Source organism: Pelodiscus sinensis, chromosome 7, assembly GCF_052426305.1.
Source record: "Pelodiscus sinensis isolate ZL-2025 chromosome 7, ASM5242630v1, whole genome shotgun sequence".
Classification (NCBI taxonomy): Eukaryota; Metazoa; Chordata; order Testudines; family Trionychidae; genus Pelodiscus; species Pelodiscus sinensis.
In genome coordinates, this window is record NC_143058.1 from 30,548,878 (window position 1) to 30,572,711 (window position 23,834).

Sequence of the window (23,834 nt, forward strand, 5' to 3'; positions counted from 1 at the left end):
AAAGGTACTCTTTGCCATAATTTTCAGGTTCATCCTCCCACTGGAGCCTGGTCCGGACCTACAGAACCTCCCCTTGTACTTCGCCTGCTTGGCCACCAGACTAATATACGAGCAGCAGACTGATAACTATAACCTATACTGGCAGGACGTGTGTGTCTGTGTCTGTCTGTCTCAGCATTTGCTAGCTGTTCTTCTACTGTGTTGTTAGTAATGTGGCATATTGCCTTTTCCCCTATAAAGATCCCACATGCTGCTTATAAGTATAACAGCAATAGTGCTTCAAACTTAGCTAAACAATTGATGATGATTTCTTGTGATGCACCCAGATGTCACATCCATGTATGCACTAAAAAACAACTGTTACAAGTTGCCTACATAAAGTAACAATGCTAAATACAACTTGGAGTGAATTTTTACAACTAATTCTCAGTTAAAGATTATGCATTTTTGCTTATATGACATCTCAAGCAAGATTTCAAAAGGCAAGAGTGCAAAATTGTTGGGAATTTTTAGAGAATGTGTGTGTTCCTATCAACATATTAGGCTAAGTTATATAGTTACCATGTACGTGCAGTTCACACTGGTTTCAAAAGAGCTGTCCTTTTAGCCACACATCTAAGACCAATTACATTAGTATTCTGATCACACATGCTCTAAAACTGAAGAGCAATGAAACTTCAAATAATACATTGTGAGCCATAATAGAAGATTTATGTTGCTTAGGTCCTTAAATAAGTTTTGTTTTCCTTCATTTAAATCGTTGCACTGAGGTGGTGCGGAGTATTAGGGGGATCAGTATGCAGGCTGCTACAGGAAGAGAGGACTATCCCAGCCATCTCTCACTACTGCAGCAGCGAGGGGCCAGGTGAGAATCTCCTCCATGGCTGCTGCTGCAGGGGAGACAACTGGGGAGAGAAAATATATATACCATGGTGTCCAACCAGTTCTGAAACAGTAGCAAACTCAATCAGCCAAATACCCATGAGTGACTAGCATGTTGGATACAATGGATATAGTACAGAGCTGTCCCTTTCTCCACCTCTGCTCCCTGCTGGTTCTGGGTTTATAGCTGTCCCAGTCCTCATTTCTGACTCCTTCCTGCTCCCCTGCAGTAAAACTATAGTATAAATGCCAGACTACTTGCTTTCCATTTTATGAGAAAATCCAATTCCCGGTACATCCCAAACCCCTATTTTGCTTTAAGTTATGATGAGAGGAAACTGCAAATTTGGTGGTCCCAGCTCTAATCATTTAGGAGGATTTTTTGAACAAACGGATTCACAAACTGACAGGACAGACAGATGCATAGTTCTAAAATATATAGCGAAAATTACATTTACAGCCTACTTGTACTTATATATATTTAAGGAATTTTAATAACAATTTAATAATCAAATAAGTGTATATTAAAAGTATGAAATGTCTGCATTAAATGCGTATGTAATAGATTAAGATGTTGGAAGAAATAAAACAAGAGATTACCATTTGACCCAAAGTGTTTCACCCAACTGCATTCACATTTCTCCTAAATTTTAACTTCAAAACTTTGGGCACTGTATAAACCTCACGAATATTTTCATTACAATATTTACAAATTTCTTTAAAAGTATGAATGTTCACTATATAGCTACGGTTAAAATAGATGTTGGACTTTACCGGAAAGCAACCTAAAGTGACAATACATACCTCTTCCCAAACAGCATCCATTTCAATTGGGGGTGTAGCTTGTTTCAACATACTCTTGAATGCAGACTCTTTCCGCTTCATTTTGCGAGCCTCTTCTTTCTCCCGCTCACGTTCACGGGCCTCTGCCTTTTCCAGCAACTACACAAAGTCAGTCATTAAATCATTCAATTGACACAAGTAATGAAGAATGATAATTAGGTATCATGTAGTTTTGCCAAAAATTTTGCCTCAAGGTATTTCAACTTAGTTTTATATTTGTTCTTTTCTCAAAATCCTAAATAAAGTCCATGTCAGATCCAAAGTGATTGTTACAACCCGCCAATGTTGAATGTAAGTTCATTAGGAAGCAGCAGTTTACAAATGCAAAGACACTGCTGAATTCCTACTCTGTAGTTGGAATGCATTACTTAGATTTTGAACAATAACTCTGCCTCTACAATCTAAATTCTTGAAACTGGCAATTTGAAAATCATCATCTTAACAGTATATTTTACACACTAAATTTATCAACATACACCTAAACAGTTGCAGAGAAAAAAAAAAGAGCATTTCAGTTTCTGAAGGCAAGCATACTTTACTGCAGTATATGGATGCAGCTGTGTTGCTGTAGCATGTATGGTGAAGATGCACTATACTGACAGTAGAGCATTCTTCCGTCACACAATTACTCCAGCTCCATAAGAAGCAGAAGCTATGTTAGCAGGAGAGCATCTCTTCCACCAACATAGCATGGTGTGGTTGCTGTAACTTACATCACTGAGGGGGTAGCTTTTTCAATACCCCTAGGTGAAATAAGTTACATCAATTTAATAGGTAGTGTAAACAAGCCCTGATTAAAAAAACTTGTTTTATCAAATTTTCTTAATACAACATAAGGGAAAGTTAAAACTTACACTATTGAAAGCCAGTTTGATATTTCCAGCATCTAAAGTGGTAGCTCTTTTAGTTGAACTGATGACCGTAACAAAGTCTTCAAAAGTAGTATTCACTTCAACCACAAATCCTTTATCCTGCAAGAGAGTTACCTTCTTGGCACCAGATGGGTCAGGAACTCTCACATTAGCGCTAATGAACAGTGCATTAGCACAACGTGTAATCCCATCTCCCAGAGAGTCAAAAAGTTACATGTTTAGTTTAATGAATATTATTGATACATTGGTCCCTGTGACTAGTGAAAGCACATATTTCCTCACCTTTAAGATGTCTTTTATTATCTTCTTTTCATCATGGTAACGTGCTTTCAAATCTTCAACATAAAACTTGAAAAGATCAAGTGCGGTTGATCCTAATGAAAAAACTAGAGAAGTCAAAAGCTAGCTCTAACCAAAGAGCTGCACTTTTTAAAAATAAAGTTAGAAAATAAACATCACACTTCTATTTTTCCCCATCACACTTCTATTTTTCTACAGTCTCTGTACCTGTATCACCTCGTACATTGTTGGAAGAGGAAGTAGTCTTACCAGGCTGACCAAGCATGTTAGTAAATCTGATGTCAGAACTTATGGTTGGATATAACTCCATCCAAGAGGACATTGAATGTAACTGCCCATGTTCATGTAATTCATCCAAAAATATCTGCAAAATAGGATGTAATAAAAAAGTCCATTTTCACATATTTGAAAAGGGACTTGACCTATTTTATGTTACAAAAATTAAAAGAAATATTAACTTGAAATTGAATGATTTGTTAAAACAAAATTAAAAACATAACATCTGTCCCTAAGGTACCTCATCCCCTCTTTTAACATTCCAATTACATTTTCTTACTTATTAAAATGTGTCCCTCCTTTCATTGCTATCTGGGAAAACTGACTTATTACACAGAGAAATATATCATTATCAGTATATTTTAGAAAGGCCAAGAAAGTGTCTGGAATATTTCAAAGCTGTTAGATTTTAAAATTTAAGATGTTTCACCAACCTGAAAAGATTCTCTATTCTTACGTTGTCGCCGCCTTTCCCTAAGCAAACTCTTCTGTTTTTCTTCTTCCTCTTCTTTTTCCAAAGCCCTGATGTGTTCTTCAAAACAAATCAGTGCATCTTCTTTATCCATGTCTACAAAGGAGAAAAGGTTTCTGACTGACAATTTCTTACCTGACAATTGTTAGCAGCTTCTCTCTTCATTCATCCAATTATCCATGAGTGATGAATGATAGAAGCTTCACAGAAGAATTGGTAGAATATTGAAGGATTCTAGTCATTAATAAAAACAATATTCCTATAAAGAGCACTGGGATAAAGGAAAAAGCACTTGTGCCATCTCCAACAAGGAAGACTGCATAAGGTATATTTGTCAAATACTTGAATAAATTTGCAGAACCATGGATTTGCAGACAATATGGGACCAACTATATTGTAACCATGTTGGTCGTAGGATAGGGGAGAGAAGGAAGGTGGGTGAGATAATATCTTTTATTGAACCAAATTCTGTTTGAGAGAGACACACTAGCTTCTGAGCCACAGAAAAAATCTGAAGAGCTCTGACTCAAAAGCATGTCTCTCTCACCAACTTGTCTCTCTAATATGGGACCAACACAGTCTTTACAGACAATAAATAACCTTTTTACACTTTCTAGTGTAAACACACTGAGTTGGAGACTGAGACATTGACCACACTACCTAGTTTCTTGTATCACTTTCTATCTCACTTTGGTCTAATTGAGGGCCACGTATAGGAAGTGGCTGCTGTATTTGATATTACAGCTCCAAATCCCAGAGTGGAGAACAACCTAGCAAGGGACGGTGATTTGGTCTTCATTGCCTTTCAACTGAGATTACCAAAATATATTACTCATATTGTGGGGCCAATTCCCAAAAAGCTATCTGAATTGAACAGAGCAGACTCATTTCACATAACTAACTAATGATAGCTGTCTTGTAACTTGTTACTGATTAGACAAAAATTATTCAACTACTTATCACTAAACCAGTCCCATGCATCTTCGACTTAGAGAGATTCCTACTTTTTATCCCTCCTTACTCTGAAGTTCTTCATCCTCTGCAAATGTTGGATTATCCATCAGATACTGTTGGGCTTCCGACCAAGTAGTAGAGTATGTTACATTAGCCATGTTGTCTAATATGTTTTTCAAAGCCTCCCAATTCCTTTTTCGTAACTGCTTGGCTTGTTCCTAAAAAGTGTAGTCAGGGCAAAAGAAGTCAGCCAACAATGCATTAATTTTCCTGAACTACCACATCAGATAAGATCAAGTATCACTCCCTGATTATATACAAAATGTGACAAATTTTGGACACATATATAGTAAATGATTCATGTCGATGTTAAGATCGCTTGAATCCATGGCCATACCACCTTGTACATACTCATGTCACGTTTAAAGGTGGCCAAAACACTCAATTTTCAGTATTTCAAAATGTGCCTTTTTTCTGATTCAACAACTAACAGCCCAGAAACTGACAAGAATCATATGAACTTCAGTTAGCAGCTGCCAGGGTTTCCAGGGTCCATACCAGCTCCCACACGCAGTCTGCCTCCAGCTAGAGACCCCAGACCTGCTAAATTCCCGATGATACAATTGTGGCCCTCTTTCTAAAGAAGGATGGAGACTAACACACAAAACATTCTAATCTCAGGTTAGCTAACCTGCAGCAGCTAAATCAGGTTAAAATAGCAGAGAAAATATAGCAATGCTGCTGTTAAAGTCAGATTAGCAGCTCAAATTAAAGCCTGTAAAGCAGAGTTACGCAAAATATGGCCCATAAGCTGGGACTGGCAGAAACCTCCCTGACTGCTGCACCACATGCCACTCAAAGTGGCCAGCTGCATCTCTGCATGCTTCACACTGCTCCCACACCCAGCACAATCTTACAGCCCCCATTGGCCGAAAACTGGCCAATGGGAGCTGCTTGGGTCATGCTTGCAGTGCATGCAACCCTTGATGCCTGCCCTCCCAAAAGGGATGTGCAAAGGTGGATAAGGGCCTCCCACCTAGTTGCTTTGAGTGGCGTGGGGGAACGTGGCAGGCAGGGAGCCTGCCTGAGAGTCCCACTGAGCTGTTGGCCAGGAGCCACTGAATATAAGTACTACCTTGCACCTCAACTCCCTGCCTCAGGTCACAAACCAAACACTCTGTCCCCCCTGGACCTCAATCCCTTGCCCCCCATCGCTACCCCAGGACACAACCCTCTCCCAGATCCTGCATTCACCCATCCTACACACATGCTCCAAGTAAAAATCCTCTTCTATATCCATACCTCTTCCCACCACCGGTCCTCCACCCCCCCCCCCCACCCCAGGTCACAATCCCCTCTCAGACCTACACCTCCTCCTATACCCCTCCCTCAAGGTCAGAATCCTATCCTGCACCCATACTTTTCATATACCTCCTCTCAAACCCAGCATCCCTATCCCTTTGCTTCAGGTCACTGCCCCCTCCTTCACCCAATCTTCCTCCAAGACCTCCACCTCTTCCTGCCCTTGACCAATTACCAAATTCTTGGAGTAACCCCCTATCAAAAATTATTGCCCTACCCTACTATCGGCAACCTGAGATTTAACTTAATGAGTCAAAAGCCAAGTTTCTGTGTTTTCACTGTTATTTTAGCTTCCAAGTTAGCTCAAGTTAACTAACCTACTCGAGCTGTGTAGACCAGGGGCTGGTGTAGAGGCTGACTCTGGCTGAGAGGCACTTATCTAGGCAGCTCCCAGCCAGCAGGTCCCTCAGGCAGGCTCCCTCCCTGCCTACACACTGAAAGCAGATGGCTGCAGGGGCCATGTGATTCTCGGAGTGCCATGAGCTGAGGAAGGTGGATAGGGGAGGGGGAGGGGGGAGAGAGAGAGAGAGAGAGAGGACTCTGCATACTATCTGCCCTGCAAACACAGCCCAGTCAGCTTCCACTGGACAAGTTTCCAGCCAAAGGGAGCCATGAGATTGCACTCTGCCCCTCCCCTAGCACAAAGCCTCCCCCTCCACAGCTTGCAGCAGTGATCAGAGAAGAACATGGCCCCCACAGCCAGCTGCTCCGAGCAACGTGTGGGGCGGTGAAGGCAGGAATCCTGCCTGAGGTTTCCACTAAGCCACAGACTAGATCCAATGGCTTGGCAGGTTGGATAGGACAGGCCGTATTTTGTCTGCCCTGGTGTAGGCAGACTTTAAGGGATAGGTCCCCAAACTGTGGGACACATCCCCTTAGGGGGCATAAATGAAGAAAAGTGAGAGGGAGCACCACCCAGATTTGCCTCAGCTCTGTCCCAGCCCTGCACCCAGCTGAAGTGTGTTTCCACAACTGGCTAGGGCCTTGCTGTCAGACCTCACCATGACCCAGCTGCAGCTCTATTCCTAGCCCTAGCCCCAGCCTCAGCCCTTCAATATATTTCTCTTCCCAGCCCAGTAGCAGAGTCACACCTGGCCTGGCTAACTGCACAGCCCAGTTGTAGCTCCACTATCTCATTTGTCCCCGTCTTAGCCCTTGGCTGCAATGCCGTCCGTAGCCCCGCTCCTGGCCCCAGACCCATAGCCCCAGGGCCGGCTTTAGGCCGATTCCCCTGAATCAGGCCCTGCGCCTAAGAGAGGGGCCCCGCTCCCGGGCACGTGGCGCATGCGCGGCTCACCCCCGCGAATCAGGCCCCGCACCTCCTAAAGCCGGCCCTGAATACCCTCCAGCCTTGGACCCCATATCCCTGTTCATCCACCTCCCCTTGTGGCTGCATCCCCAGCCCCAGCTTAGGGAGTGGAGTGTACACAAAAAGAAGTGGAGGGAAGCACAACCCTCTGAAGTTTTGGGACCACTATCCTAAGGATATATTTACACAGCAGCTGGGCAGTGAATTCCCAGCTCAGGCTGAAATACAAGTTAACTGTGATCAAACGAACATGCTAAAAACAGCACTGTGGACATAAAAGAACAAACAGCAAGCTCATGCTAGCTGCCTGAATACAAAGAGAAAAGTCAGATTCAAAACAATGTAGAAAAGGTTCAACGGGTTCAGATTAATGTGTCTTTTGTGAGATAAACCTTTGAAACTAAAATCATTACCTTTTCTTTTTTAGACAAAAAGAACAAGACATCTTCATAAATTTCAAGACGATCACGCTCGGATATTGCATTCCAGACCTCCATCTCACCAAACATTTGTTCAGCTTTTCTGTATATAAAAAAAAATTCACCAAAAGAGATATATACTCACTTATTGTCACACTGATTTCAATGTAGCAGTGTTGGTCTCTACAAAAAGCTTCAACTTGTTGGTAAACATAAGTCAAAGGCAAGACTTCAATAAAAAAATAAAGCCATCCAGTATGTACCTTTTGCCTAGCCTCACATATTGAAAGGATCCATGAAAACTAAACTAGAGAAACTGAGATGTAAGGGATAGCAAGAGAACTGTACAGGTGTTTGGGGGATGGTAGGGTGTTACTTGTAAAACGGTTTGGGACTAGTGGAAATAGCTTGGCCTGGAGGACTCTGTTTGGGCATTTAGGTGAGGTCCTTAACACCAATGGTACATCATCACTCGCCCTGGTTCTCAGTTGACTGCCAAAGTTGAACTGGTGCAAATTTGTGATTGACACTAGCATTGGTTTAGAGTGCTGCTTACAACAGATGAGCCATATTTAACATGACAGAAAAGAATATCCATACAAAAGTTTCACTGTTTAAACTTAATTGAAACACTGCACCTTTAGTTAAACCATTGCAATTTTATCTGTTCACCAAGCCTTCGTCTGAAGGACTACAGTGTGCTGTTGATGCTGAGTGAACTACAGCTTAAGCTGTGCCGCTGCCTCTGGCATCATGAGATCCCTCGGAGTCAGTCACTGCAGGAGTGGTCAGAACAGCTCTTAGAGAACCAGATGCAAGTGCGATGCCACGAGTCACACTAGCAGTGCCAGGACTCTGAGCAGTGCTGTAATGATCATGAGGGTGCCGGAGCAGAAGCAAGGGGATCCAATATGGCCAACTTTCCACATAAAAGTTGCCAGGATGTAGGAGGCTTGTCCAGAAAGGCCCTGAGCATCTCAAATGTGTTTTCTGTAGAGGACGGGCCCAAGGGCACTCCCTCTGCCCTGGGGGAATCCAGGACAATCATCCTTGCCACACGAATGGATCCCCACACCTCCTGCTGCGGGAATGAAGATCCTCAGTACCCACCAACACGGATGGTGTGCAGCCTGGAGATGCTGACAACATAGGTTTGACCGCTTTGAAAAACAGTGCCAGGGAGTAAGACTGGCACTGGATCAAGGTCTTCGGGGACAACTGGTGCCAAGAGTCCTTATTAGGTGCCTGTCTTGGGACCAAAGGTGGACTGTGGTGTGCTGTGGACTGAGGCGCTTGGTGCTGGGCCCTAGTGCTGCACCCTCAATGCAATAGGAGCTGCTTCAATCAGAGGTCCCACTGTTTCTGAGTACAAGATTTAAAAGCCTTGCAGATCTTGCACTTATCTGCTTGATGAACTTCCCCTAGACTTTGCCATGCTCTAGGTCTCTAGAGGGACACGGGCAAGATGAGCAAACTCCTTCAGCAGTTGGCACCTCCCTGTTGCTACAAAGCCAACTACTAATGATTAACTATTGCTAAACAAACTAACAAAGCTAGGTATGAATGGCACTTGCTATACAAGAGTGCCCAAGTTCCAATACGGGTCACTGACAGTAAGGAGGAACTGAGGTGTAGGTGGGTCAGCAGGGTCAAATATAGGGCATTGCACCAGCGCCACTGCACGGGGCTCCACAGATGACCTGACTAGTAGCAGATAGGGATAAACTTTCCAACAGCTGTGCACATGGCAGGTGTACACTTCAACTGGAACACATGTGAGCAAGCACTCAAAGATGAATGTTTGGAATTGAAGAAATTAAAAATGCCACAGGATTCAGCAATGCTTTTGCTTTACTCTGTAAAATGCTTTATAAAAACTGTGCTCCACACTGATCCTGGAGTCAACTGTTTCCTGTGAATACTAAACCAAGAGTCACATTCTCACACATCAATTCATAATATCAAATTGAAAAGAAATAATCAAAACACAGCTGAAGGGGAAAGAATAATTTTATGTTAATAACTTATCACAAAAACTACTGGACTAATTCATAGGCTACAGAAATAAGTTACCAGCAATTATTAGGATGTGGGGTCTATCAGGTAATCATGATTAGTTGCAAATGCCACAAAAAATACATGAAAAAGTTTACTAGGTAAGGCTACCCACTCAGAAGTGGTCAGTAGAAATAGTTTCCTGACCCTTCCCCACCAAGTTCTGTCTATTGTTTCCCACTTTTTTTTTGCCCTTTGCCAAAAGCAATATTAAATGAAAAAAACGTAAGCAAGCACTCTTACTGTTGCAAAAATCGTTAAACCCATACAACATATAAACTAATAGAGTTCAAACCGCAGCTATTAAAAAAGTCAATTAGATTAACAATATTAAGGGTGACAATGGATTTTGTGCTACGTTATGATTCTCCACCAATACAATTTTATATAGGAGCCAATTTCTTTTGGTATTTCTATAGGTAGTGGTGACAACTACAGTGCACCATATATGAAAGGGAACTTTATAAAACAAAGTTAATCTTAAAAACAAAATTAAAGCAATACTTTGGATTAGGCAAAAGGTTGGCTGAAAACAGAAAATAAAGCAAGACAAGTTGCGACACTGCAGTTATCCGTCAGGTGATATGAACAAGACACAAAAGGCATGTCTACACTAAAGCTTGCTGAGTGACAAAATGGGGTATAAATCTACAGTGCTAAAGCATACCGTGTTCAATGTATCCATGCCGATCCTGCTGCTGTGCACAAAAAGTTTCCTAGTGAGCACTGCCTATCAATGTGCACTAAGAAACTTTTAAGAGTACAAAAGCAGGATCCACACAGATAATTACTGCACAGCCTGCTAGAACTTTGCACATTTATACCCTCTTGCCTTGCAGTAATTGCTTGTGTAAACATGCACTAAAAATTCTATTTTCTTGAACAAAAGATGAAATTTAACACATCAGCACCATATAATACCATTAAAAATGTAATTTATAGGAAAACTGTGTTTATTTTTAAAAACAAATATGAAGTGTTTCTTAAATGTACTACCCCATCATGTTGCAGTCTAAGGCCTGGGCCTACAACAAATAATTAGATCAGTATAACTACACCACTCAGGGATGTGAAAAATGCACACTCCTGAAAAACACAATTAAACCAACCCAAACACCAGTGTAGACAGTGCTAGATCAATAGGAGAACCTCCCTTATGGGGAGGTGGATTACCTACTATGACAGGAGAAATGTAGGTAGTTTCTTGGTTGCAGGACTTGCTTATCTGCACTTAGACTAAACATTATACAAAGGTTCATGTTTGCCAGAGACTAAGTCAAAGGAATTTAAGATTGAATCTTAAATGGTGATGGGTCTTTGTTCTACATTAAGCTGATCTTACTTGTATCTTGTTGTAGATGTCATCTTTTCATGGTTTTCAAGAAAACGTTGAAAGGATTCTTTAGCTTCTTTGTATTTTGATCTTGCTTCTTCTTTTTCCTCTTTTTCTGTTTGGACTTTATAAGCATTGAAGGCTTGCTTTTTTTCACTCAACTTTGCCAATGCACTGCACATCAAGAAAAGCAAGAATTTAAGTGCGCAAAATGCGAATTAGAAAATAAAACAATACAAACTTATTTACATACAGAATAAAATACAAACACAAATGTTAACAGGTGTGGTGAAAAAGTAAAATCTATATTACAAAAATAATTTAATAGTCAGGCTAATTTACCTGTTTTCGTGTCTTTAAATAAAGTCTATTAAGCCAAAGTAACTTTATTTGTAACATGCTACCAGAAAGCCTCATAAGAGATCTCACTTTCAGGCTGTGTTTTGGACATTCAATGTAGACCCAAATTTTTAAGTCTCATCAGCAATGACAGCAACGAGTTCTTTTGAAAATATGGCCCAAAAGGTTTGCAGCATCTCCAGAAACTCACTCCCTGTTTCAGGGACGATTTTTCAAAAGATAAAGACTATCTATTAGTTTAACTCTAGTTACTACTGCTAATACATCTTCATGATAAGATCATGTACCATTCCACTGTTCAGTAGTGAACACATTCTGCTCCCACGTTATTTTGCTACTTCAGTAAGAGGTCAGATCCACACACCCAAAAAAAACAAATACCAAAAAAAAAGCCACAATTAGCTTGGTGTAGGAATCATCCCTATTCACTCAAATCTATTAGGCTATGTCTATACAGCAATGTTATTTTGGAATAACTGATGTTATTCCAAAACAACAAAGTCCACGTCCACTCAGCAAGCAATTATTTCAACATAAGGTTGAGCTAGAGGACTTCTTATTGAGACTCCTGTAACCCTCATTGTACAAGGAGTAAGAGAAGTCAGAGGAAGAGTGCTCTCTCTCAGACTTCCTACTATGTACAGTGCCAAAAGAAGCTGTTTCAACTTAAGTTGCATAGCTTATTTCGGCTTTAGACCTGCTGTGTAGACACACCCTTTCATTGTTCAATATAACACTGATGAGGGCAAAGAACGAGAACACACACACATACACACACACACTCTCACTCCACAAGAGAAGAGATGAAGCAGTACCTGTATCTAGGATCATTAATGATCATTTTCATAGCTTGCTCCCATGAGGCATTGGATGGTACACGCTGTGGAGACATTAAATCAAATAACGTAACCACTAGATTTGGTATCAACATAGTAGTGCAATGCAGTTTTCTTGGAAATAGTAATTAAGAATAACAGACTAGCTTGAAGTATTTAATTCATGTGGTGAGGCATGGCAGACTTCTCATCAATGTTAACAAGAGATCTGTAGAAAGACTATTCTCCAACATAATTATGTATGTTAATAAAAAAAGGTGATGTTTTCATAAGTCAAGAGAGATACAGGGCACTTTTAGGATAATCGCTATTTCTACAGTTTGATTCTCTTTCAGGAACTCTTCTACTTCATTTGGACACTATAGTGTTGGGCACACTATAGAAAGCATACCTCATACTCTAAAGGGCTCTATATTTTTTACCTTACAGTGAAGTAATAATGCATTTATAACATTCACTGAAATTTCACTAATAATGTGGAATGTAATAATGGAATTATGACTTCACAAAGGATGGACTGTATTGCCTAAACACATACAGCTTTTGTAATTGTAATAAGTAGGGTTGCCAGATGGTTTAACCAAAAATACCGAATACCTCGACCTCCAAAAAAACACTGGGGAAAAAATTCTGTTGAGGGGGAGACCAAACTTTGGGGGGGGGAGGGGAGAGGAAGGACTCCAAGAGTTATTAAGCATCCAAAAAATTAAAAAAAAAAATAAGGTCAGCATTAAAACAGAATGGCCCTTTCAGTGCGTGCAGAGTCAGAATAGGGATAGGAACAGGGGAGCGGTTAAGCACTAAGACCCAGGTAAAGCATTGCTTCCCCTTGGTCTTTAGGCTTTTTGCCAGGGGCCATTTTTTTTTCTTGATCAAGCCAAAATGCAGCTTCCATGCGGAACCAAGTAAGCGGGGGGGGGGGGGGGGGGGAGAGAGAAATCGGGGGGCTGGGCCCAGTTGCCGAGTGTGTCGTAGGGTTGCCAGGTGTCTGGTATTTTTGCTTCCTGGTGGGGGGGGGGGGGGGGGGGTGTCAGAAAATACCGGACATTTTAGGTGTCCAATATTTTCCAAATGTTTTTACACTGGATAGGAGGCAAAAATACCAGACTGTCGAGGTAAATACCGGACACCTGGCAACTCCAGTAGTAAGGTAAAGGAAATGGATTTTTGTTGACTACAAATGTATTTTAATGCAAAAGTCACTCTTAATTTGCACTTAAACATAGTGACAGCTTTTGCCTTTGTCAGTCAGCAAGCATCCTTATAACTTTCTACCATATCTTCATATGGCAGATCGAAGTAATAAATTCCTAGATTTTGGACAAAATGTTTAAAATTGCATTACACTGGGTAAAAAACAGAAGAAGAGCTGTGAGCCGCCTGATTAAAACACAAATATATTTTTTAAAAGCATAGGCAATATATAAAAATTGCCTAAACAAGTACACTTCCTACTGGAGTAACTAAGAAAAATGAATGTTGGAAGGTCAATCTTTTAAAAAAAAAAAAAAAAAATCCGTAATTTCTCCGGCAAATAATTCTGGAAAGTTTGAAGAGTAGTTAATTCAATTAAAAAAACACCTTTTCTTTCAACAGCTCTTTAAATGCTTGCTTTGCTTCTTCTTTAGTATTCCATGTATATGTTTTTTTAACTGGTTGAGTGTCCTCTTCCTCTTTTTTGGGAGTAACACTATAAGGATTAAAGACAAAATATGACATGCCTTAGGTAAATACACTCTTTTTCAGTTAAACCAAGAAGAGTTATCAAATTTAAGAGATGTCTAATTAACAAGCATCTCTTGAGAAATACCTTTCAAAAAATATAAATTAATAAGATAGAAATACTTAATATAAAAATTAAAATTTGCTAGTCTAAAATAAAATTACACACATTATGAGAAAAGCCCAGAAACTAAGACTATCTAAACAAGTCATTTTAAAAATACCTCCCTCTTTAGAATAGTAGTGCTTCTATTGCAATCTAACCCTAACCCTTGATTTAAGTTAGGGGTAGGGAAAGAAAACAGGGTATTAATTGTATTAATCTTGAGTTTGCAATTACTCCTTACAGTGTCTAAAGCAACTGATCTTGAAAGTACACTATAAAACTTGGCTGTTCTCACAGGCTTTGGTGATGGATGGAAGGCAGAGACTAGTTGCAGTCAATTGAGAAGGTGAGATACCAACTTTGTTGGGTTTACTTGATTTGGATTTTAAGCTGGGGACAACAGCCTTTTGGGAGGGGGCTATATTTTTGTTTTTAGTTTTGTATTTTTTTAAAAAAATGTAAATTCTAAATTATATACAAGCATCTCAGAAGTGAAGTTACCTGTGCACATTCTCAAATATTTAAAATGAGTCTAACTCACTTTTCACAATGACAGTCTGTATGATATGTTTTCATATTGTTTATCTAACATTTAATTTTTAAAATGTAGGAAAAGAAACAATCCCCAATTCAATCCCCAATGTGAAGGCCCTATGAGAAAAATGAGGAGGCTTTTAAAGAATAATTTAAAAAGCATTTGGACATTGTTTCTTTTCTTAACCGTTTCTCTCCACTAGCTTTGCTGTATTCCCTCCCTCCCCCCTAAAAACAAAAAATGTAGCCACTTCCAATATAACTACAATGCTACAACTCTTGAGACTAAAAAGCCTCTGATTAGGGAACTGTATTCAACTCAAATTGCTGCATTTTACTTACTCTGCTGCAGCCTCTTGTTTAGAAGTTTCCTCTACAGTGTTAGTGACAGCTTCTACATTCTGCTCTTGTACAACAGGAGTGGTGGTGAGAGCGGTGGTTGTTGTGGTGGCAGCGGCAGTGGTGGTAGTTGTAGTTTGCTGCACTTGTTCCTCAGCTGTTGTAGTTACTGTACTTTCATTTTCTACAACAGGGGCAACTGTAGAAGCTTCAGCTTCAGGAGCAGCTGCTGCAGCAGGAATAGCAGTGGCTGTAGTGGCTGTACTAGCAGCCACAGTAGTTTCAACATCGGTGGTGGTGGTGGTGGCGGTGGTGGCGGCGGCGGCAACAGTGGTGCTGGCGGTGGCAGTATCTGTAGTTTCTGTTGTAACAGCTGGAGCAGACGATGTTGAAGTTGATTCGTCTGGTTTACCACTGAATATATGAAATAAGAAAATCAAAGTAAGAGTTTTACAGTCATGTTAAGTTCAATTAAATTTCAGTGAAAATATTACAATTTACATAAGTTTCTAAGGACATCGTCAAGAGTTTTGAGTCTACCATGTTTCCCCTCCCCACACTCCCTTCCCCCCCCTCCCTCTCTCTTTCACTCACACACACACACACACACACACACACACACACACACACACACACACACACACACACACAAAAAGATCAAAAATAATTTCAAAAGGAGGGAGTTCTTAAGAACTGTATGGCTTAAAAAATGCAGGGACAAATGTTAGAAGATTTCTAAATTAAGAGCACTTCTAAATTAAATAATGAAAATATACTCTCATACTCAAGTGTTAAAACATTTTACAGACTGAAAGCAAGCTAGAAGTTTATTTTAAGAGATCAAGATTATATCAGTTTATGGAAAAATAGGCATTCTTACTACCAATTTAAGAAAAAAAAAAGTATTTTTAGACACATACCTGTTTTCTTCAGCTTTAATCATCGCTGTAAAGAACAAAAGAAGAAAATATTTCTTAAAAATGCAACTGTTCGCATGAAGCTTACATTTGGAAAAGAAAACACAAGCTTTTTTTAAGGAAGTTGGTCAGGTATATAAAAATAGATCACACTATTGTTGATATTCATGATGTTAAGTATTCTTGTTTCAATAATTTAAAAGATAGGTTAAAGATAGATTAAAATGAAATGATACAAGCATCAAATCAAAACACAGCAACTACTACTTTTTCTTTTTTGTTCAAACAAAAGTACATATTTTCAGTTTCATCATGCAAAAAAGGCTACTTTCAATACAGACTATGGATGTGAATGGTTAACTGGAAAGCCTCATCCCACTCCAGCCTGCCAAAGAAGTCCCTACCCACGGTGAGTATATGCTCAAGACCGTCCCTGTTTAATTGGTTAACAGTTAAACATGAAGTTTAAAACAGTTAACTGAGCAAACAGTATTTTTACATCCCAAATACAGGCAAATAAGGTTTACTCAACTGCATCTTACCTATTCAGTCATCTTTTTCTGTCTGATTTTTAAAATACCAATGTTGCTTTCCTAATATTTAGAATCTTTCCCTTCTCTTCACCCATTTGTACTATTATATTACCTTAGCTTCATTAAAATATTTTTTTAATATTTTGTAATTTCTTCACCATGGCTTTGATTCACTGAAATTAACAACCATATTTTACTCCTAAAATAAACACTAAGGCAGCATTACAGTCCACCAAAACAAACTATAATATTGCATTTGTGGAATATCAAGAAGAAATCTAAAGGAGATCTAGATTCACATTCTTTCAAATCATATGATCTTATGTAAATAAGTGTTTCTCCTCCTCTCCATCCTACCATCTCCCAAAATTAAACAGATAAAGTTAAGATAAAACTTTACACATGTCCTCTGAATGTTTGAATGCTTTTGACTGATAAATTAGCTGTTGCCAATAGTCATGTGTTGAAGCTATGCACAATAATTGATTAAATGTTGGCAGGGCAGTAGAGAAAGATTATCAACATAATTTACAAACACAGATTTATGCATAATTTTGACTGATTTTCAACTAAGATAGCTAAACACCATTATTATTTCACACACACTGAAGAAGATAACATTAAATTAAATTTAATCTTTGAGACTTTGATCATAATTAAAATAAGAGATCCGTTCTGTTCAGTAATTATTTTATATTGCTGGGGCAAAGCTCCAGTACTCTTCTGATTTTAATAGGAAGCACTATTCCTGCACTAAATTAACAGTGCCATTCTTCATTTGAAAAAAATATTTACATACACAAAATGCTTAATTTTCACTATTGTTACCTTCAAGATCTTCAAGCTCTTTAGGTTTTGCCCAGCGTGATTCTTTTGTTTGGGAATTATAATAATAAGGCTTTCCAGAGTCAGATTTGTATTCTTTCCAAGGGCATTTAGATAACAATTGCTAAAGAGTGCAAAACCATTTGTTAAAAATCTTATTATAATGATATATTAAAACTATTAAAATATCCTAAAACCACCCAAAATCAGGCTTAAAATAAATTTAAAAAAAAAAACCCTTAAAACTTATCAATGCACATACAAAGAAAATATTTTCTTAAGAAAAATAGCAAAATGTAAAGCAGATGTTACACAGTGACCTCAAAAGCACATCAATGAGTATCGTGAAGAATCCACACTTCAGGCAAGTAGTGTTTTATGAAGACTTGAAACAATACACCTTTTTAAATCTTCACCGTAAACATTTACAACAGACCTTTTCATTTAATTATAATTGGTAACATTGTTTTTGTAGGTGTTTACAGCCATAAATTACATTGAAATAAAAATTCTAATACATATCTCATGGACAGTATACTGAACTTATTTTAAGTCACTTGTTCTATATCTTTCCATGAACTTGGTTTACCTCAGCAGGTGTTTTAAGATCATCTGGCTTCTCCCATGTAGATTGTTTTGTTTCAGTATTATAATAATAAGTTCTTCCATCTGGTGATTTATGTTCAGTCCACATAGATTTCTGAAAAAAATAAAACAGACTATCAATGAGAAACAAGAAGCAATAAAAATATTATAGAATGCTACAAAAAACTCTACAAAAGTTAAATACAAGCAGAAACTGCGGAAACCTGTTTAGAAGGATCTTCATTTATAGAACTGCTGGTTGTGGTGCTTTGCTGGGTTGCACAAACTACTGGATGTGTGATCTGAGGGGAAAACACAATTCTGAGTAAGTTTTTTTTAAGAATGTGCATTTTAAATATATCTAATAAAAATTTTAAACAGAATAATAGCATACAAAAACCAAAAAATGATTCAGATTTACAAATTTAAAAATCAAAAAGGAGTCCGATATAAAGTGGAAACTAGGTCAAATTACAAAGGATGAATATAAGCAACAACGCAAGTATGGGTAAGATTAGAAAGGCAAAGGCACAAAATGAGCTCAATCTACCTAGAGACATAAAGGGTAACAAGAAGAGATTCTACAAATACAGGCAGTCCCCGGGTTATGTACAAGATAGGGACTGTAGGTTTGTTCTTAAGTTGAATTTGTATGTAAGTCGGAACTAGCGTCCAGATTCAGTTGCTGCTGAAACTGACCAGCGGCTGACTACAGTAGTCAGTTTCAGCTACTGGTCAGTTTCAGCAGCGGCTGACTTGGGGACACCTGTGGCAGAGCAGCTGGGGTGCTGCCAGGTTGGTCCAGTAGCGCCGAGGAGCAGCACTGCGGGACCAACCCGGCAGCGCCCCAGCTGCTCTACCCCAGGCGTCGGCGAGAAAAGCCTGGTCTGCTGGGCGGGAGGGGTCCCCCCCAGCAGACCAGGGAGACGCCGGCGGCGGGACTGCCGAGACGCGCCATGGTCCCACTGCCCGCGTCCTCCGTGGCTTTGCTCCGCGTCTCCCTGGCAGCTCTGCCTCGGGCTTCCTGTAGTCAGCTGCTGGTCAGTTTCAGCAGCGGCTGACTTGGGGACGCCTGGGGCAGAGCAGCTGGGGTACTGCTGGGCTGGCCCAGTAGCGCTACACCTCGGCGCTGTGGGACCAAACTGGAAGCCCCCCAGCTGCTCTACCCCAGGCGTCCTGATTCAGCCATTGGTGGAACTGACCAGCGGTGAGAAAAGCCTGGTCTGATGCGGGGGGGGGGGGCTAGTTCTGCGTCTCCCTAGTCTGCTAGTGGGAAGCGGCCCCCGCGCCGAAGGCAGCGACAGTGGTGGAGGCACCTCGCACTAGCTGGGCCCTCCCCCCCCCCCGTTCGTAACTAGGGGTCCGACTTAAGTCGGATTGACATAACCCGGGGACTGCCTGTATTGTAATGATTGCTGTCTTGAGAACTGGAAAAACATTCCCCTGTAAGTTCAATCAGAAAACTCAACAGGTGAAAAAAGATCTCAACACATTTGGCACTCAGGCCTAAATACTGAATGGCCAGAATGTTTGGTTGACAAACTAGTAAAAATACTTTGGGGGCAATTAAAGTTTTCAATCGGTAGTCAAAAAATTGTTGTCTAATAGACAAAACATTAATGTCTAAGCATAGAAACTGATTTATAGCGAGTGCATAAGTAGTGTACTAGCTACAGAGTAAAAGAAACCCGAGGATCAGGGGAAGGATAATCAAGTTTTTTTTTTCTTTTAAATGTCCACACATGGACTTACAGTCATTAAATGTCTATTAAGTTTCTAAAGCCATGGTTTTTAAACTCACCTGTGTTCCAGGAGGTACAGTGCCTATTTAAAAAAAAAAAAAAAAAAAAGTGTAGAATGAGAAACCCAATGCTGCAGAAAACACTTCTAAAATATATTTTTTCCTCTCTGATCTTTTATAAGTTAAAAAGTTACTTATTGTAAATAAAAGATTGGCTAAAAACTAAATGAAAGATTATACATGAATAACTCCAGAACAAGATTATTAGGATAAATTAACCCTTGAAATGAGTATGCACCCCGGGGCATCCAATCACAGCTCATAGGCAAGAGTGTCTGTCAGGCTACACATCATGTTGCAGCACCACTTGTTTGGACTTATAATGAGCAATAATCCACAAACACAATTTACTTTTCTTTATGCAGGCCCCACTTCAGGAAAACTACTCTATTCATGGCACCAGGTAAGCATGTGCTTAATTTCCGTTTAAGTCACTGGAAAAACTTAAACAACAAATAGTCTTGCAGCACCATAGGCAGTGTCTAGATTACATCCCTCTTTGGACAGAGGGATGTAAATTAGACACTTCAAAATTGCAAATGAAGCAGGGATTTAAATATCCCATGCTTCATTTCATAATAGTGTAATTGCGCTCTTTTGAAAAAGCGCCATTTCAAAAGTAAAACTGTGGTCTAGACGCAATTCTGTCGAAAACGGCTGCATAGAAGCTGCAAACAAAAAGGGCTGCGGGCCACATGTTGAGTAGCCCTGTGCTAGACTATTCATTGTTTTTAAGCTTTTCCAGTTACAGACTAACTTAGCTACCCCTCTGAAGCTTTTGAATAATATTGTAAGCCCTTTCAAAATTTTACCATTTGAATGATGGCTTGAGATATGATGTTATGATGTGTTTTCTGGGTGAAGTGATAGTCACCAAGATAGAAGCACTTTCCAGTGCAGTCTTTCACCAATGGTGCAATTAAACTGCATGTTGGGGCCTTCCATCAATTATTTTGACAAATATCACATATAGTTAATATTCACTTCATCCTTAACATTATTTCTCTCAAAGCAGAGGACTGGACTAGACGACCCTCTGAAACTCGTTCTTGTACTACATTCCAAAGAGCAAGCCTATACTAAACTGGAAGGTTGACTTAAGACATGCAACTCCAGCTATTTAAATAAAGTAGCTAGAGCTGGGGTGGCCAACCCGTTCCAGACGAAGAGCCACAACAGCAGTGGAGACAGCGTGAAGAGCCAGGGGCAAAGTTGTTAACAAAAAAAAAACAAACAAAAAAGAGGAGGGAGTGAGGGATGACAACTGCCCATAGGAATGTAAAAGGCAGTTTTAAAAATGACGGTGAATAAATTTCTTTTTTTAAACACTGAGGACAGGTCAAGAAATGAGCTTACATTGCAGGAAGGGAGATTTAAGTTAAACATCAGGAAAAAAAATTCCTGTCTGGTAAGGTAGTTAAAAAATGGAACAAATTACCTAGGGAGGATATGGAATCTCCCTCATTGTACGTTTCCAATGCATGGTTACACAAACACTTGTCAGGAATGATTCCCAAAATACTTAGTCCAGCCTCAGAGCAGAGGACTGGACTAGACGACCCTCTGAAACTCGTTCTTGTACTACATTCCAAAGAGCAAGCCTATACTAAACGGGAAGGTTGACTTAAGACATGCAACTCCAGCTATTTAAATAAAGTAGCTAGAGCCAGGGTGGCCAACCCGTTCCAGACGAAGAGCCACAACAGCAGTGGAGACAGCGTGAAGAGCCAGGGGCAAAGTTGTTAACAAAAAACAAACAAACAAAAAAGAGAGAGAGCTGGGGGAAAACAGGTGCTGGTACATCCGTTCCAGGGCACGGCTTTTTTTGTTTGTTTGTTAACTTTTCCGGAGGTCTCCGCAGCCCTGTTGCTTTTTTTTTTGGTGCTCAACAACTTTGCCCCGGCTCTTCACAGTCTCCACTGCTATTGTGGCTCACAAAAAAAGCACTGGGAAGGGGTGAGGTATGCAAGCTCTGGGAGGGAAGTTGCGTACAAGAGGAAGTAGAGAAGAGGATGCTGGCTCAGGGAGGGGGCTCCAGGCTGGAGAGTGTTGGAGTCAGAGGGAGGGTTTGGGGTGCTGAGCAAGCTGCAGGCTTGTGGCTGTGAGGGTGCAGGAGTTTGGGCTGGGGTGCATGAGGAGCTCAGAGCAGGGAGGCTGGGAGTATGACTGGCTCAGGACACTGATTTACAGAGTATGGATGGCGCAGGAGTGTTGTGACAGAGGACTGGAGATGTGGGGGTGCAGGAACTTGGGGATGTGAGAGGCTTAGGACAGGGGATTCCAGTGTAGGATAGGCTCAGGTTTGGAGTCTGGGGGGAGGGGCGCAGGAGTGTTACGGTGCTGCGCCAGATGGGGGCTTGGCCCCAATTGGGGGCTTGTTGGCCAGGCTTCATTTTTAAGTAAAATATTATGTCTAACAAAATTTTTCAGCGTTGTCTTTATTTAGGAGAGGGGCAGAGAACCTGTTTTAAGTCAGGAGTCACTGACCCACAGAAAAGTCAGTCAGGGCCACACAAGTGAGATGCAAACAGCCACTCCAAAACCCCCCAAGCCTCACTAACATGGCCCCAACTGTGCTGGTGGACTTGCGGGGAGGCGGGGGGGGGGGGGGGGTCTGGCCAGGAGGAGGGGACAGACAGCAAGGGCCAGTACCTGGGGATCTCTGGTCTCAGGAAGCGTGCTGGCTGCTCTTCCCCTCCTCTCCCTCAGGCACCCCCTCTGCTCTAACCCAATCCCCCTCCCCTTCCCCAGAGCCAGGCATACCCCCCCATCCAATTCCCTCTCCCCCAGAGCCAAACACCAGCCCCCCTCTATATCAATCCCCTCTGCCCCCCACCCTAACCTAATTCTCATGTCCCGGAGGTGGAGCCACCACTACAGCCATATGCATCTCCCTCCAGGCACTGGAGCGTGCATGTTGAGCGGCCAGCACACAGTGCACACTCCCCACCCCCCAGAGCCAGACACCTCCCCTCCCTGCTCTAACCTAATCCCCCTCCCCCACTAACCTTATGTCCAGGTCCCAGAGCCACCACTGGCTCTGTTGCTGCACCCGGACCACTGCCTGCGCTCAGTAGCCAGTTGCTAGAACGCGCAGGCTGGGACACTGTGTGCAACCCGGCCTGCACATGCAAGATATGACATAGTGCACTGGGGGCCATGAGCGGAACAGTACTGGCCGTGAGCATACATGAGGCTCACAGCGACTTGGCCATGAGAGCAGCTGACCTAAGCAGTACCGGGTTCCATCCCGGTTCCATCAAGAGCCGCAATTTTTTGGCCACCCCTAGGCAGAGTCAATTTACCTTAATTTGAATTTCTCCAGCATCCCCACAACAGGAGGTTGACAAAAGAAATTCTCCAGTCAACTTCCTTTACTCCTCACAACTCCGGAGTAATGGTGATGATGGGGACACCCTGAGCATTGGATTTAACAGGAATGTACTAGTCCCTTTGTTTAGTACAGATTGAAACTTTCTTGACTGAGACTCCCTGGTCCAGATCATGAATATTCCAGGACCAGAAAGTCCCACAGGAGGGCTAGCACCAGGACAGTGGGAGCCCCATCACAGCAGCAGGGCTGTGGGAGCCCCATGCGCAGCAACAGGAGCCTGGTGCAGAGGCTGTAGGGCTGCCCAGAGCGGCAGCAAAAGCCTGGCTCTGCAGCAGGAATGCAGTGTCCAGAAGCAGCGGGGCTGCACAGTGTGGCACTCAAAGCTTGGTGCACAAAGGCAGCAGGGCTGCTGGGCGCTGCAGCAGGAACTGGGAGTAACAACAGGACCCCAGTGCGCAGAGATGGCAGAGCTGCCTAGTAGAGCAGCGGGACCAGTGAGAGTGGAAAGGGCAGTGATCGCGCGAAGGTTGGAGGGGAACCAGAAACCACCACTCCAGGTTGGGTCAGGTCCCAAGGATGCTGGACCAGGGAGGTCCAACCTGTATAGACATGGCCTAAGATTCTATGGACTACATCAAACCACTTATCAAACAACAGTGATTTTTTGACAAAGGCTGAAATAATACACTACATTTTATGGCATGTGCAACTCAGCCTCTCTTTTTAAATACTTTTTGATTTGTTCAGGTGGTATGCAATTGTTGACTTCCACTCATAGTTGAGAATATAATTTTTTGCATGGTTTCCCTCTGTTTAACCTACTAAACAGGGGATAAGGGGAGGACATGCAAGTGGGGGCTGCTTT

At 41.4% G+C, this 23,834-nt stretch overlaps 1 protein-coding gene across 8 annotated transcripts in view; it reads right to left on the reverse strand.

Moving 5' to 3' along the window:
* PRPF40A (pre-mRNA processing factor 40A) overlaps positions 1-23,834 on the reverse strand; it is a 57,706-nt gene that overhangs the window by 20,001 nt on the left and 13,871 nt on the right. For 3 of the 8 annotated variants that reach the window (XM_075933407.2, XM_075933410.2, XM_075933412.2), the window contains 16 exons: positions 19,636-19,658; positions 18,059-18,136; positions 17,839-17,949; positions 17,253-17,373; positions 15,895-15,919; positions 14,978-15,388; positions 13,855-13,963; positions 12,253-12,317; positions 11,087-11,251; positions 7,684-7,792; positions 4,667-4,817; positions 3,608-3,741; positions 3,105-3,261; positions 2,880-2,983; positions 2,580-2,696; positions 1,687-1,824 (listed from right to left, as the gene is read on the reverse strand). In XM_075933407.2, coding sequence (XP_075789522.2) covers positions 1,687-1,824; positions 2,580-2,696; positions 2,880-2,983; positions 3,105-3,261; positions 3,608-3,741; positions 4,667-4,817; positions 7,684-7,792; positions 11,087-11,251; positions 12,253-12,317; positions 13,855-13,963; positions 14,978-15,388; positions 15,895-15,919; positions 17,253-17,373; positions 17,839-17,949; positions 18,059-18,136; positions 19,636-19,658 — 2,018 coding nt within the window. The remainder of the gene's footprint in view (positions 1-1,686; positions 1,825-2,579; positions 2,697-2,879; positions 2,984-3,104; positions 3,262-3,607; positions 3,742-4,666; positions 4,818-7,683; positions 7,793-11,086; positions 11,252-12,252; positions 12,318-13,854; positions 13,964-14,977; positions 15,389-15,894; positions 15,920-17,252; positions 17,374-17,838; positions 17,950-18,058; positions 18,137-19,635; positions 19,659-23,834) is intronic. The other 5 variants (XM_075933409.2, XM_075933413.2, XM_025185923.3 and 2 more) reach the window with 3 other exon arrangements.